The sequence below is a fragment of the Grammomys surdaster genome, unplaced genomic scaffold (assembly GCF_004785775.1).
Source record: "Grammomys surdaster isolate TR1022 unplaced genomic scaffold, NIH_TR_1.0 264, whole genome shotgun sequence".
NCBI classification, from domain to species: domain Eukaryota; kingdom Metazoa; phylum Chordata; class Mammalia; order Rodentia; family Muridae; genus Grammomys; species Grammomys surdaster.
The window spans coordinates 5,661,296-5,675,208 of record NW_021604705.1 but is presented as its reverse complement, the minus strand read 5'-3'; the positions used below and the strand labels follow the sequence as shown (position 1 = coordinate 5,675,208).

The following is a 13,913-nucleotide window of genomic DNA, read 5'->3' as shown; positions in this document are numbered from 1 at the left end:
TTCTTTCTTTCTTTCTTTCTTTCTTTCTTTCTTTCTTTCTTTCTTTCTTTCTTCTTCCCTCCTTCCCTTCTTCCATTTCTCTTTCTCTCCTGAATGTACCTCAACAGAATAAGGAAAATCAGAATATTTGTGCAAAGTGGATGGCAGAATTCTTCAGTTCAGTCACTAGAGTCTCCATGCATAGTCTTGCTATGTGTATTTTCTATCCCTGAGCTGTAGATGACAAAATGACCGGACACTTTCTGGTGCGGTCCTGGAAGAAGATTGACTTATGTGGAGCTACTATTTATGGAGCTCTTCTGTTCTCACAGGTTTGCTGAACCAAGTGGTTCCAGTTACAGCTTTACTGTAGAAGCTAGCTCAACACTTGCTTCCTCTAAAATGTCATTTTCCTGGTTTTGTTTTTGTTGATATGATAAAATACAATGAAAGAAAAAATACAAAGCAACTAAGGAGAGAAGAGAACTTCTAATAATTCCATCTTATAGTCCATTATTGTGGGAAAAATGAGACAAACTTTAAAGTTAGTCATACAACAGACTCAGTCAAAAATCAAAAGAAATTAATGTATGAATGCTCGCTTGCTTTCTTGCTAGTTTCTGCTTGGGTAAATAACTTCTGTATTATGTAGTTAAGTATCCTTTGCCTAAGGAATGGTGCTACCCACAGTGAGCTGTGTCTTCCTACATCAATTAATTTAAGAGACTCCTCCATAGATATGCTCATTGGCAATCCCTTTTAAAGTCTCTTTTTTGGGTGATAGTAGGTTGTGTCTATTCAACAATTAAAATTAACTATCACCACTATACTGTTCAATTCACTGACTACGAATTTATACTCTTAGTATATACTAAAGGAATTACATTTGATCAAAATGTACACTTCAGATAAGACAACAAAGGCTGGCAAAAATGCACAAAAATCAATCAACAAAGAGTGACCGTTCTAACCATAGAACATATAAAAACACCAACTAATCATATCTAGCCTTGCAAACATCACAATGTAGCAAAACAAGATGATTAATGTAAGCACTTTAAAAAAAAACTAAATACTCATCTGATATAGTCAATAGATGTTCTTTAGTTTTCTTATGAATACTCAAGTCAGTCACGTTGTAATTCATCTATAGACAAATTTGTGATTGCAGCCATACATTATCACTATAGAGTTTGGTTAACACTGTTTCCCATGCCACATTTAAGGAAAGGAAACCTAAAGGTACAGTTTTAGTGACTCATTCAATGAATGACAAAGTTCACTGAGTTTGTAGTCTTTCTGTGTTTTACACTAAGATTATAAAAAACAGAAAGAGCAAATCATTCTTCAAATTTATCAACAGAATTTTATTTTTGCTTATCTTTCTTCCCTAGTTCAAGTATAAATTGTATATTTTCTTATCCTGGGCTTGACAGAGTCCAGCTTTGTTACTGTTTGGGAATAGTGTGTGAGTTTCCTATTTATACAGATGTTTATGTCTTGGCAATAGAAAGAGATAGTAGCTGCAGACATTCGAAGTTATTTGTGTTAGATAGAATTTACAGAGTCTTCCATATGTTTGATTTTAATTATAGTTAAAAACACAATAAAATTTAAAGGAATAGTTACTTTAAACTACAATGGAGTTTTCTAAATACTATTTTATATTCTCAGCTCTTCCATAATTATATAAATGATGGGCCAAAATATATCACATGCAAGATTATTCTTTCTTATAAGCACATTTTATAATTTGTGTAAATATGTGCATATGTAAATTGTACAACACATACACACACACACACCTGGTCTACCCTAATCTAATTGTCTGTAATCACTATTTCACTTTTTAGGTTGTTTAACTACAGATAATTTTATGGATAAAATTTTATTATAATTCTCATTTAAATTAAAATGTACTACCTCTTTCATACTTAAAGCCACTTACTTGTATGTGGGGAAATGTGCTAGTCTACTCACCCTGAAGAGCACATCAAAACCGTTAGTAAAATTCCATCCTCACCAATGTTCCCTCAGTTCATGATACATATCATGACTCTTGTGTTAGTTTTCCCAGGGTTGGCCTTTACAATGTTACTCTGTGTGTATTTATTCTAGCAGCCTGCCTATTTTCAAACTAATGAAAGAGCTGTCACAAATTGCTACTGCCACCTATTAGCGGGAGCATAGAACTGCAAATCATGGTAATTCCATTAAGTAGCACCCTAGAAGCCAGGCAGAGGGAAAGGCCATCTAGATTCACACGTATTCTTACTTTATTTACAACTACCAGTTGAACTTTTCAAAATGAGCTTTATCCCAAGCAATAAACTCAGCACAGTGTTGACAGAGTTTTGGAGGCTTACATATAACTTGGTGGGTATCCATCTCATAATTATAGAATTTTTCATTAAGGATGGTAACAGTAATTTTCTTACTACATCCATTGTCAAGAAATAGTATTAGGTCTTAGTAAATTAAAGTTGTTAAATGATGAGCAATTCAGAATTTATTTTCACAGTGGTAACTATAGATTTAGACAAATCCAAATAGAAATTTTGTTTAGGAAAATCTTGAATTTAGATTTAATACTTTTAAAACTGTGATTCATGGATGTTTAAATAAAAAATATCTGGATAAGAAGTTAAACCACAAATTTTCTCACAGACACCAATTTAAATTATAGGATTTTTAAGTATACATCCAGAAATATGTCACAAAATTTAGTCTATAAAACAATTATATACTCACATTAATGATATCTACACCCAACAGTTTAAATTTTATTATTGGCAATAGGGATAACCATAATCCTTCCTATTATTTCTTTTTAAAGTTATACCTTAATGAGTTCTCAATTGTAAACTTAAGTATGCTCTAAATATAATTGACCCTAAACCATACTGTGATACTGTGTCTGTTAAGTATATTTTGATAATCAAGTATCGGAAATCAAAGAATAATTGACACCATAGACTTATGCCTGTTTAGTTCATTAAATCACTAGAATATATAATCCTATTGCTTATACCTGTAGTGACCTCAAGTGACAAGTCAGAAATCTCAATTCTAAACCATTCAGACTTCAGGTTTAATTATTACAAGTTGTCACATTATAGAGTTCTAGGAAATAGTTTCACAGTCTCAGTGGTTTTCTGTTTCTTAAAGTCTATATTATGTTTTCTGTCACATCAAAGTTCAACCTGCTTGATAGATTTAACAGAAGGGCTACAAATTGAGAATTTTCAGGATCCTACATTTGATGTCACTAGAGTTGAATGACAGGATACATTTGTGTGTTATTATATGTTCAACTTTCATGATTTTTGTTAGGATATGTCTTGAATAGATTTGTCAAAAATCTAGTTTTCACCATCTTAAATTCAAAAGTTTTGAGTCAATATATGATTTGAAAGTAAATACAGTTTGATAATAAAAATGTATTTTAAAAAAGACTCATTAACTCAGAGACCCAGAAACATGCAGTGACAATTTTAGAAAGTTGTTAAAACAATTTATAATTTATAACTTCATAATTCTGTGTATGTGTAAATGCACATTTCTAGATATATTTTACTTGCAAGGGGATTATTAATGTAAAACTTATGCTGTGTCACTGTGTGACTATTTAAGAGCTCCTTGAAACATCTTAATAGTATCTAGAAAGTCAAATCTTATATATACATATAAACACAGAGTCTAAAAGAGTGGTTCTCAACTTTACTAATGCTGTGAGCTGTGACCCTATAATTCAGTTCCTCATGCTGTGATGAGCCCCAACATTAAAATTGTTTTATTACTACTTCATAACTGTAGTTTTGCTAGTGTTATGAGTCATAATGTAAATATCTGCTATGTAGAATGTCTGATAGGTGACAGCCAAAGGGGTTGTGACCCACAGGTTGAGTACTCTCGTATAATCTCTCTCTCTAATTATATATATGTATACATATGTATATTCAATGCAATCTGTGACTTAAAAGAGTTTTATCACCAATATTTAAAATTTTTTATTTTATTGAGTACATAAATTTGTTTATTCAACAATCAATATTAATATCAGATATGAATGTTTATTTATGATAATGGCATGTTTATAGAAGTAGCCACACAGGTGTATTAATACTTCATTGTTAAATGTTTTTTAATTGCATCACAGAAAGAAATGAAGTTATGTAAACCAGCAATCCTATTAATTTATTTTAAGGTAATCATAATATATGAAGCTAAAGATACATCAACTTTTGATATTTTTATATAAAATTTTAATTAGTGAAAATTGGCTGTCTTGGTTTAAATGGCCATCTCACTTTTACAATAATTAAAAAACTTGATTCTTAGAAAGAGAAAAAAGTAGTGGAATAATGAAAAATCCTTTGAAATGTCTGCCCTTAACTTAAGTGCTGTTTATTAAGTTCCCCCTCCCTCCATGAAGGAAAGGTTAAAATCATTGATTTAACCTTTGGATTCACCAGACACCATCATACTGAGACTTGCATGTGTCTTTGATTTCTTCCCAATCTGAGGCACATCGTGCACTAGAAAAAAACATTACATTGAGTGATGGAACATTTGTTACTTGTTTAAAACACCCAAATCTTTTTCCTCCTTCTTCTTCTTGTGAATCATACAGGTTTTTCTGAAGATTTCATTGTACCATACATCTCAGATGAAAGATCATATGATTTCTTAGAATTTCATAAGAGAGGAAAAAACTGAGCAATTTTGTAGACAAAATAAACAGTTATGTACACATTTACAAGAGGGGGATTTGAACATTTAGCCAGCTACAGTTCACACACTCGAGGAGGGCAGACTCATCTCTCAGTGAATGTTTCTTGAGGGTAATTTCTATGTGACATTGAGATTTACAGAGTTCTCACGTTTCCTTCCCCCACAAGGATTCTAAATCAGACTGGTTCAGAGGAGAAGCCAGCATAGCCCATTTTTCTAATATTATCACTTCTCCAGATGGTTCTGACAACATCTATTCAGCTCCCTTTCCTAGAAAGTAGAGGTACCTTATTAGATATGTAAGCACATCCCCTACAGAAGCCGCCTGAGTGCCTTTACTTCTCTTCCCCCTTTAACATATCAAATCTCTTTCATCTACTCGCAGGCAGAATGACAAGGAGAAAGCCAGCACAGTGATTGCCTGAAAATTCATCTTGGCAACCTGAGCAATGACAGAGTTAATGGTGGATCTTTGAAGACAAGTGACCATGGGAAATTACGGTTGGCAGGGATTTAACTCTTCATGAGTCGTGCCGCAATATTTTTAAGGGTGATGCAGTAGATAGTTTAACTGTGCTTGACGTCTAATTAAGTCAGAAAAAAAATAAGAAGCAGATATAAAAATGAAAATTTCTCTCACGGTTAGAAACAAAGTCTTGACAGTTGATTATCAGGCATGTGCTTTTACAAAACAAGAGTGTGTGACAAGACACAAAGGTAAAGACACACCAATAAAATGACTGAAGAAATCTGCTGGAACTCTTCCTCTTATCCCTTGCTGTTGTTCACTTTGTAATTTATTGTATCAAACTGCCAAGCTCTTGATTTATCAATAGAATCCTTACAGAGCTCTGAGGAAGATATAAATTTAAAGGAAAGCACAAAAATTCCTGCCAGAGGGAAAATCTGTTAAGACTTACAGAGACAGTGATGCATATATATATATATGTAGATGTAGATGTAGATGTAGATGTAGATATAGATATATCTATCTTGATAATGCATACAGCCCTCATCAGCAGACAAGTTTAAACATATGTACATAGTACATAAATAAGGGCAGTTTCAATTCAACACTATCTATCCAAGTTGAATGACTAGACATGACAGGTGCCTCCCCTCTGACTGACAATAATTAGTGCCAAGAAAATAAAATTTTCACAAAATAGGGAAGGATAGTGAATTTTAATCTTATATTACAGTTTATTCCACAACTTGAAAACTCTTTCTAAGACTATTAGATTCTTAAACTAATACTTTGTTATTTCAAATTTGCTAACACCGAATTATAGCATGCAGCCATTTGACATCTTAGAGACCCAAACCTGGGAATCACAGTTTTAAAAATCAAAGTTGAATATGAAACTTACAAGAAGTATAAGCTTGAATAAGATAAACTGACAATCTATATATAGTTTTATGATACCTTCTCAATCATACAAATCAAAGACCAATGAAAATGTAGATTATTTTATATAATATGTAGCTAAGTTCAATAAAGTTATATAGAAATACATTACTTAATGAAACGATTAATGTATACTATGTGATTTTTCAATACTCATGTAATAATCTAACTGCTTATTTTGTGTTAAATCTATGTGCAATTATATGCTCAATGAAATACTATACTAAAAATAATTTTCCAAGTCAATGTATTTCTATCCTAAGTTGAATCCAAATGCAGTCATTAATAGGTGTTTAATTTTCTCATGCAAACTGTGAAAATTATGCCTTTCTTAATTGATATCCCTATTCACACTAAAGAATTCAGAAAAAGTTGTTCCCTATCATGTGAAAATTAGAAATACATTATCTCTGTAACAGTCATGTGAAAAAGGAAGTGTGTCTAGAATTAGCCAATACTCTTCATGGATCTTGTTAACTGAATATATAGCAGAGGTGGAAGCTACTCGGTGCCCCACCCCCATCCAAGAAATCTGAGAATCATAGGAAATCAGCACCTTGGGGAGTTAAACTATAAGAGTTAAAATGGTTTAATCTTAAACTCCATTTAATAAGACCAGAGAAATACCCTGTCACTAAAAGTTTTGTAAACACACACACACACACACACACACACACAGAGAGAGAGAGAGAGAGAGAGAGAGAGAGAGAGAGAGAGAGAGAGAGAGAGAGTGTTTAGGAATTGCTGTACCAATACTTCACACATCAGTCTTTGAGATTTATCCAAACAAATATAAAGCAAATATTTTCTTTAAAATTGTCATCTGAAAACACACACACACACACACACAGAGAGAGAGAGAGAGAGAGAGAGAGAGAGAGAGAGAGAGAGAGGAATCTGTAACAGAAAGTATCCTATGACCTCACAGGGTTCTCTTTTATAAATTTACACTTAAAAAGAAGTTCATGTAACTAACTAGCTGTGTCACTAGAGAATATCATTCCTTGAATTGTCACTTAACTACGTATAAAATTAAATAACATTTTATTTCAAAGGCTAGTTTTCCACCAATTAGGGAAACACAGTCTTTTCGCCATCACAACACAGTGTGGAAAAACTAGCCTGTTCTCCCCAGTTTATATTCTCTTGGCAAACCATGATCTACTGCTTATGTTAAGCATCTGAGTGTCAGATTTGAGCAAACTGAATATTCATGATGACGATTAACCATTTAGTGCCTACAACTAAGGAGGTACTGTTCGCTGTAATGGTTATGATAGGTGAGGCACGAATTTCTATAAAGATGGCATTCTTTTGCATTTGTAGTCATTTAAAAATATTTTAATAGAAGTAAAGTGAGAAGAATGAACGGCACAGAAGAATGATCGGAAGGTACCCAGTTCAGCATGCACGGAGCAAGCACACAGCTAGCTCACTGTGATTAAATGTTCTTTGTTTGCATTTAAGTTGTCACATATCAAACAGAAGACGTGCTTTTTTGTTGTTTTTGGGAAAGTGTTTAAATTTCCACGGAAATTTTCACTAAATGACACAGGTTTCCCAGGTTAAACTAAAGCTTTGATGATTAGTGTTGGGAGTTCAAGGAAAGAAAGGAGGAAGCATTACAAAGATAGCGAGATAAAATAAAAGGAAAGCTTTACCTTTGTACGATAATTTCAGTCTTGGCACATTGTTCTTTCCGTTTGCATAGTTTGCTCTGGCTGTAAGTAATACACCCCAGAAAAGACAGGCAATCCCAATGAACCAGCCCATGCTGCAGACGCTGGAGGTCCCTGAGCTGCTGCAGCCTTCCTTCCTGTATTGTGCGGCCAGAGAAGTTCAAACAATCTGGAAACTGGAGGTAACAGGTGATTTAGGTCAGTTTCATTCATAAATGCAGACAATCAAGACCTCATGGCAACACTAACGTCTCTTCTTCTGTAACAGTCACGGAATCACAGAAACTTCAAACCCTCAAAAAAAAAAAAAAAAAAAAGGAAAAAAAAAAGAAAGAAAGAAAAAGGAAAAAAAATCGAGCCAGGCACCGGATAATGAGGCACAACTGTTGTGTGGAAAGAAGAGAAAAAATTAACAAGGGCTGCGGCAGTGGCGCTTAAGAAGCAGTTCCTTTTATCTCTGCTCCGCTGATAGCCGGTGGCTGACTCTAATCCTGCTCCCTCTCCCTGCTTCAGTCGGCTCCGAGGAAGCAGAATGAAAAGGAAACAGAGAAAGAGAGAGAGAGGAGAGAGGGGGGGAGCGAGCAGCCTTGAGCAGCGCGGACTTTTCCTGAGCACAAGCAGGGAGAGATGACACAGGATCCCGCGGACAGGTTTTCCCAACACTCACTAGACGCGCTGACAATGGGAGAGGAGCGAGCTCAACCCACTCCCCTTCCCTCTTGTCACACAACACATGCAAAAAACATCTCGCAGAGATTAGAGCCGGGAGCAGAACCCTCCGGCGTGCCTGGGAGAGGCATGGGGCTATAAATTTACCTCCTGAGGCAAGCGTTGTTTTATAGCCATTTTGGGGGAGCAATTGTGATTTTTTTTAAAAAATTGAATTTGGCTACCTACAGAATTTACAGTCCATGCTCATTACACAGCCTCGCTGAACTTGTGCAGTGTGTGTGTGTGTGTGTGTGTGTGTGTGTGTGTGTGTGTGTATCCTCGCATAAGTGTAACTTTAACCACGGAAGGTTTTAAAGCCCCCTTAGAGATTATTCCCGCCTCCACGCACGCCCCCCCTTGGGTTCAGCCACCCCCTTTCTCCTGCTCTACAACAAGTGTAGTGAAGAAATTCCTTGGAAAGCCCATATAAACGATCAGTTCAAGACAAATATAGGTCCACTGAGAATTATAAATTACAACAGGGGATTCGCGAAAGGATACTCCAAATTTAAAAGTGCCGGTGGTGGTTTTGCAGCTTCTGGAAAGCAGTGGCTGACTCTGCAACTGGCACCACCTCTTATTAATTAGATCCACTTCCCTCGTGCTGGCTTCAAGGGCAGAGGAAGATGACAAAGTTCACAAAAGTCCCTGCTGAGTGTCAAGGACCAGATTTAAAAGAAAAGTGTGTTCTTGTGTCTTCATGAACTGGTGAGGGGTGACTCAGTTCTCTGTGGGGTACAGTCATGTATTCAGAGCCGAGTTGGACCTCATTAATTCTCTGCCATGTAGGCATGCTGTTTGTGGGGTCTACATTTTCTCTTTTACGTTTCTTTCAAGATCTCTGACATCTAGTGGTATTATGGGATTTGGGTAAGACTTGTATAAAAGCTCTAAGAGAACACCCTGTACATTTCCTGTAATCTTCTCTGTATTATGATTTCTACCAGCACCTCTAAACACTGGAAATTCGGAAGAGAATCCCTGTTTGATGTCCTGAACGTTTCTTGGCAGAAAAGACAGGTCTCCTCTCACAATGAAAAACACAAACACTTTTTAAAAGTAGTCATAAAAGTTATCTAAGCATTGCCATGAAAACTTTCCTACTGTCTGTATACCAACAGCACTCTTCCCCTGACCTCTGTGTGAATCTAGGAGGAGGAGGATTTAAGGGAGGAGGGGAGGGGAAGACAGAGCCTACTACACTAGATTGATTTGTCAAGCAGATCTTATTGTATTTGTCAGTTCCTGAAAGCCTATTGATCAGTTAGTATTGTTAAGAATATAAACTGCAAAATCATGTTGATTTTACTGATTCCACTCTTGTTATCCTGAGCCCTTTTCACGCTTTAGGGAAAGGATTAACTACAAAGGACAAGAGGCTTGTTTGCCTGCCTTTATAGACTCTCATCCTGGAAAGGAATTCTGGCCCCATTTGGGATTATCTAGAGAATTCCAATAGTGAATTATCCCAGCTCAACACCACCATTATTACTTTGAAGCATTTCCCCTTTCTATTTAATTTATTTTTAACTGTACAAAGATATCTCTAACATATTTCTTGTGTAAAGCAGGGAAGTAAGTTTATTTCTGTCAACACAGAACAGGATAAAATAATGTTCATCTATTTTGCCTATTAAAAGTCTAATCTTAGAAATTTTCATATGTTCTGCAAAAAATAATAGTTAATTTCAATAGTAAAAGCTCAAATTGATTCTATAGGAAGGGCATTTCATCTTAAAGTCGAACAATAAAACAGGAGAACATTACTGAATTGTACAAATGAATAATTTACACTAATGTTAATATCTGGAATTATATGCACAAATAAGTGCTTATTTACAAACACCTTTATTCTTATAACTTTGATACAATTAATTTTGGGCAATATAAAGGCCTTTGTGTCTTAGACATCTGCTGTTACCTCATCTGACTTTAGCAAGATTAAATAAAGTTGTTTCCTAACTCTATAACAATTTTACACACATACACACACACACACACACACACAGAGAGAGAGAGAGAGAGAGAGAGAGAGAGAGAGAGAGAGAGAAACAGAGAGACAGAGACACACAGAGACACAGAGGGGGGGATTAAGTTTAAGCCCTTTTCTTAGCTGAAGTAGAAGCAAGGCAGGAGAGTACCTGCTCAAGAGTGTGTGAAGACACAGGGCTTAGCTGAGGGTGACAAACAATGTGGACTCTGATCCATCCCTCCAGCTGTTACCATTCACTCAAAGAACCTGTGGCCTAAGGCATGGCTTGATTGAACCTGCTACTGTGCCACCAAAAACCCTGAGTTTTCTGTATTTGGTACTGCAGCTAAGAGTCAGAAGTAACATATTGATCTTCTAACACTGACTCTTAACGTATAGGTAAATCCTCTATTTCAAACAAAAGCATTCTATTTTCAATTGTGCTCCCTCCACAGCCTGTTTCTTGAACCACAATGAAGTCTATTAGCAACTGAGTTCCTGATCCTTCTAACCTTTCACGTTTTTAAATGTAAGTGCTGCCTCTGGTGAGTGATCACAAGCTTCCTAGATGATGTCCTTGTGCTTACTTTGACAAAGAACTCAGTAGCTTTTAGCCTCACCAGCATTTCATACTGAGATAGGTTAGGAAGAATTTCCTGAGCGTTGTACTTGATTTTCCATAGAAACAGTACTTCCCACTTTACAACAAGTTAGGTAATTTTTATTTTATTCCAATAAAGACTCAGGTAGTTTCAGAAGTTACTTGTTAAAATATTTCTTTTGTGGGGAGATGTTTTTCCCTTAGCTAAAAATGTTTTTATTTTGAAGGGCTCACTTATATTTTGTAATTATGAAATACTTTGAAAGGGTAAATGACTATTATTTACAGCCAAATTTAAGGCTGGGGATGGTGGTGGTTCAGTTGGTAAATTCATTTCTGTGAAAGCATGGGACTTGAGTTCAAATCCTTAGCACCTATGTTATAGAACCTCATGGAAGCGAGTATCTATAACTGTTGCAAGAGGTGGATCCCTGGAGCCCGCTGGCCAGGCAGTATGGTAAGTCAATGAGGTCTAGACTCAGGGAGGGATCCTTGTCTCAAAAAATAAGGTGAGGACAAACAGAGAATAATGTCCGCTTTGGTCTCCACCAGGTGTTTCCACAAACTTGTGTGCAACCACCCACTCAAACTCCCTCCTCCACAAATTACACACAGTCTCTCTCTCTCTCTCTCTCTCTCTCTCTCTCTCTCTCTCTCTCTCACACACACACACACACACACACACACACACACACACCACATACACACACACAAACAACACACACAATTCACACACAGAAACGTACACAATACTCAGACATACAACACTCAGACAACACATACACCCACACAGCACACACACCACACTTACTTTCCTAGGGTATAAATACTCTGCATTTTCCTGAGTAAAAACATTTGTTGCATTCGTAAATAAAACAGTACAAAGGCTGAGCATGTTTTAAATGTGTTGCAGTGATTTAGTGTGTAAATCTACTTAGGACGGACTTGATGGAACAAGCATACTTCAAGTGTCATTTCATTGTGATTGTAGCCATCCCTTCCAAATATGATCACTATTAGAAATTAGTGAGTTCTTTAAGAGAAATTACTTAACTAGGGAACTCTCAAAAACTTAATTAATCAGATTTTCTAACAAGACTAAAACGACAACCAAACATGAAAACAAATTTTACTTCTTCTATCAAGATGTTTTTGATTGGGTTATATTTTTTAAAAAATAGCATCTGTTATTTCATGTTTTTTATTTTCCAAGAGACTGCTTCATTAGTCACTGAGAATCTTGTGATCATCAACATTGTAGCAAACGCTGTAGTCAAAACCGCTCTCCTGGTTCTGATGGTGAAATTCATTTTTAATAAATATTTGTTTTCTGGAACTGGGAATTTGAACTTTTTCCTAAAGATAATTAATGTAGGTGAAAAAATGCTTTAGGAGATCAGAACACATTCCATTAATTGAGATGCTTTCCAAACTAGATATTTGATGTATTGCATGTTCTGTTCAAAAACGCTCATTACTTAAGGATTACTATAGTCAGGGATGGGAACCCAAGGGTGGCAGGTTAAAAGCGATGTCTCAGAAATTAAGTTACACTTTGCATAATCTGACCCTTATGAATGCTTTTAGCATAAGCAATACGCTCTGGAAGCATGAGTTGAGAGAAGGAATTGGTAAAATGCAAAGGGAATTCAGTCTCTACAGAGGCATTAACTCCTCCCTGCCCCCTAATGCCCTGGGAATACAGATGTGGTAAAATAAGGTTGTCTTAGCTCTGTATTGAACTTGCGACACAGTGAGAAATAGCTCATTTTGCAAATGAACTGTAGTAATAAATATTAAGTCAATGCAGAAGGGGATGAGAAACTGACCACAGAGCTAGACTGTTACTATATATCATAAGAAAAACCCAGATAATTAAAGCTGTCAAAAATCACAGGGAAAATATGTACTGGTGACCATCTCTCTCCTTGAGAGGTTGTTCAGTGGAACTAGCAGGTGGCCTTTGTTAGCTTAGTTAGAATGTTGGAGTGGGGAAGGAAGAAGTAGCTAGAAAAATAAGCTGAAGTTATGGTTTGTGTCTAAATTGCCCAAAATGTCTAAATCTAGTCTTAGGAAGTTGTTTTGAATGTTTGCTCTGTTTTATGAAATTATTTTAGGAAACCTGTTTTCATTTCCATGGTATCTTTTATTTTATCATATCACTCCATCATATATTAGCATTTCAAAAATGTTTTAAAATGGCACACCTTTTAACCATTTTGATCTGTGCTAGAGCTTGTTACAACCCTACCCCCACCCCCACCCCAACCTACCCCACCCCCACCCCCATCCTGGCTTCTTTGCTAGATCATCTCCTAAATGAGTTTCCTAGTCTACCAGACACGGCAAATACCTATTGGTGGTGGGTTTTAGTGACAGTCTCCACCTCAATGGAAAGGGAACAAGAAAATTTTCAAGTGAGACAAAAATCCCATTGTTAATAGTGATTAGCAGAGGCTCAGCAGTAAGCTGGAAAAGAGGCAGCATCTGCAGAATCTAAATGACAAGGGCAGGTTGGTCCCCAGAGTTTCAGGACATGAAGTTATTCACATTTTGCTTCCAAAAGGCACATTACAGACAAGCTCACTGAATAAATAAATAACTAGATCTACACTAAATATACAAAGTGTAGAAGCTGGCAACACTGCACAAAGAATTACTTTCCATTTGACTCATGCAAAGGAGATGCAAAGAGTTTCTCTGTTAACCTCAGCACAGAATGTTACACCTCTGATGCTTGCCTGCTACACTCTATATGCAGGGACAGGGTGAATTAAAATGCTTTTCAGTAGTTTGAGATTGATAATGACAGGGAACAGAAACTCCTAA

At 36.0% G+C, this 13,913-nt stretch overlaps 1 protein-coding gene across 1 annotated transcript in view; it reads right to left on the bottom strand.

The window, feature by feature from the left end:
* Sema3a (semaphorin 3A) overlaps positions 1–9,041 on the bottom strand; it is a 201,761-nt gene extending 192,720 nt beyond the window's left edge. The window contains exon 1 of the mRNA XM_028776066.1: positions 7,783–9,041. Within this exon, the coding sequence (XP_028631899.1) occupies positions 7,783–7,894 (112 nt within the window). The 5' untranslated portion in view covers positions 7,895–9,041. The remainder of the gene's footprint in view (positions 1–7,782) is intronic.
* Between the last annotated feature and the right edge of the window lie 4,872 nt (positions 9,042–13,913).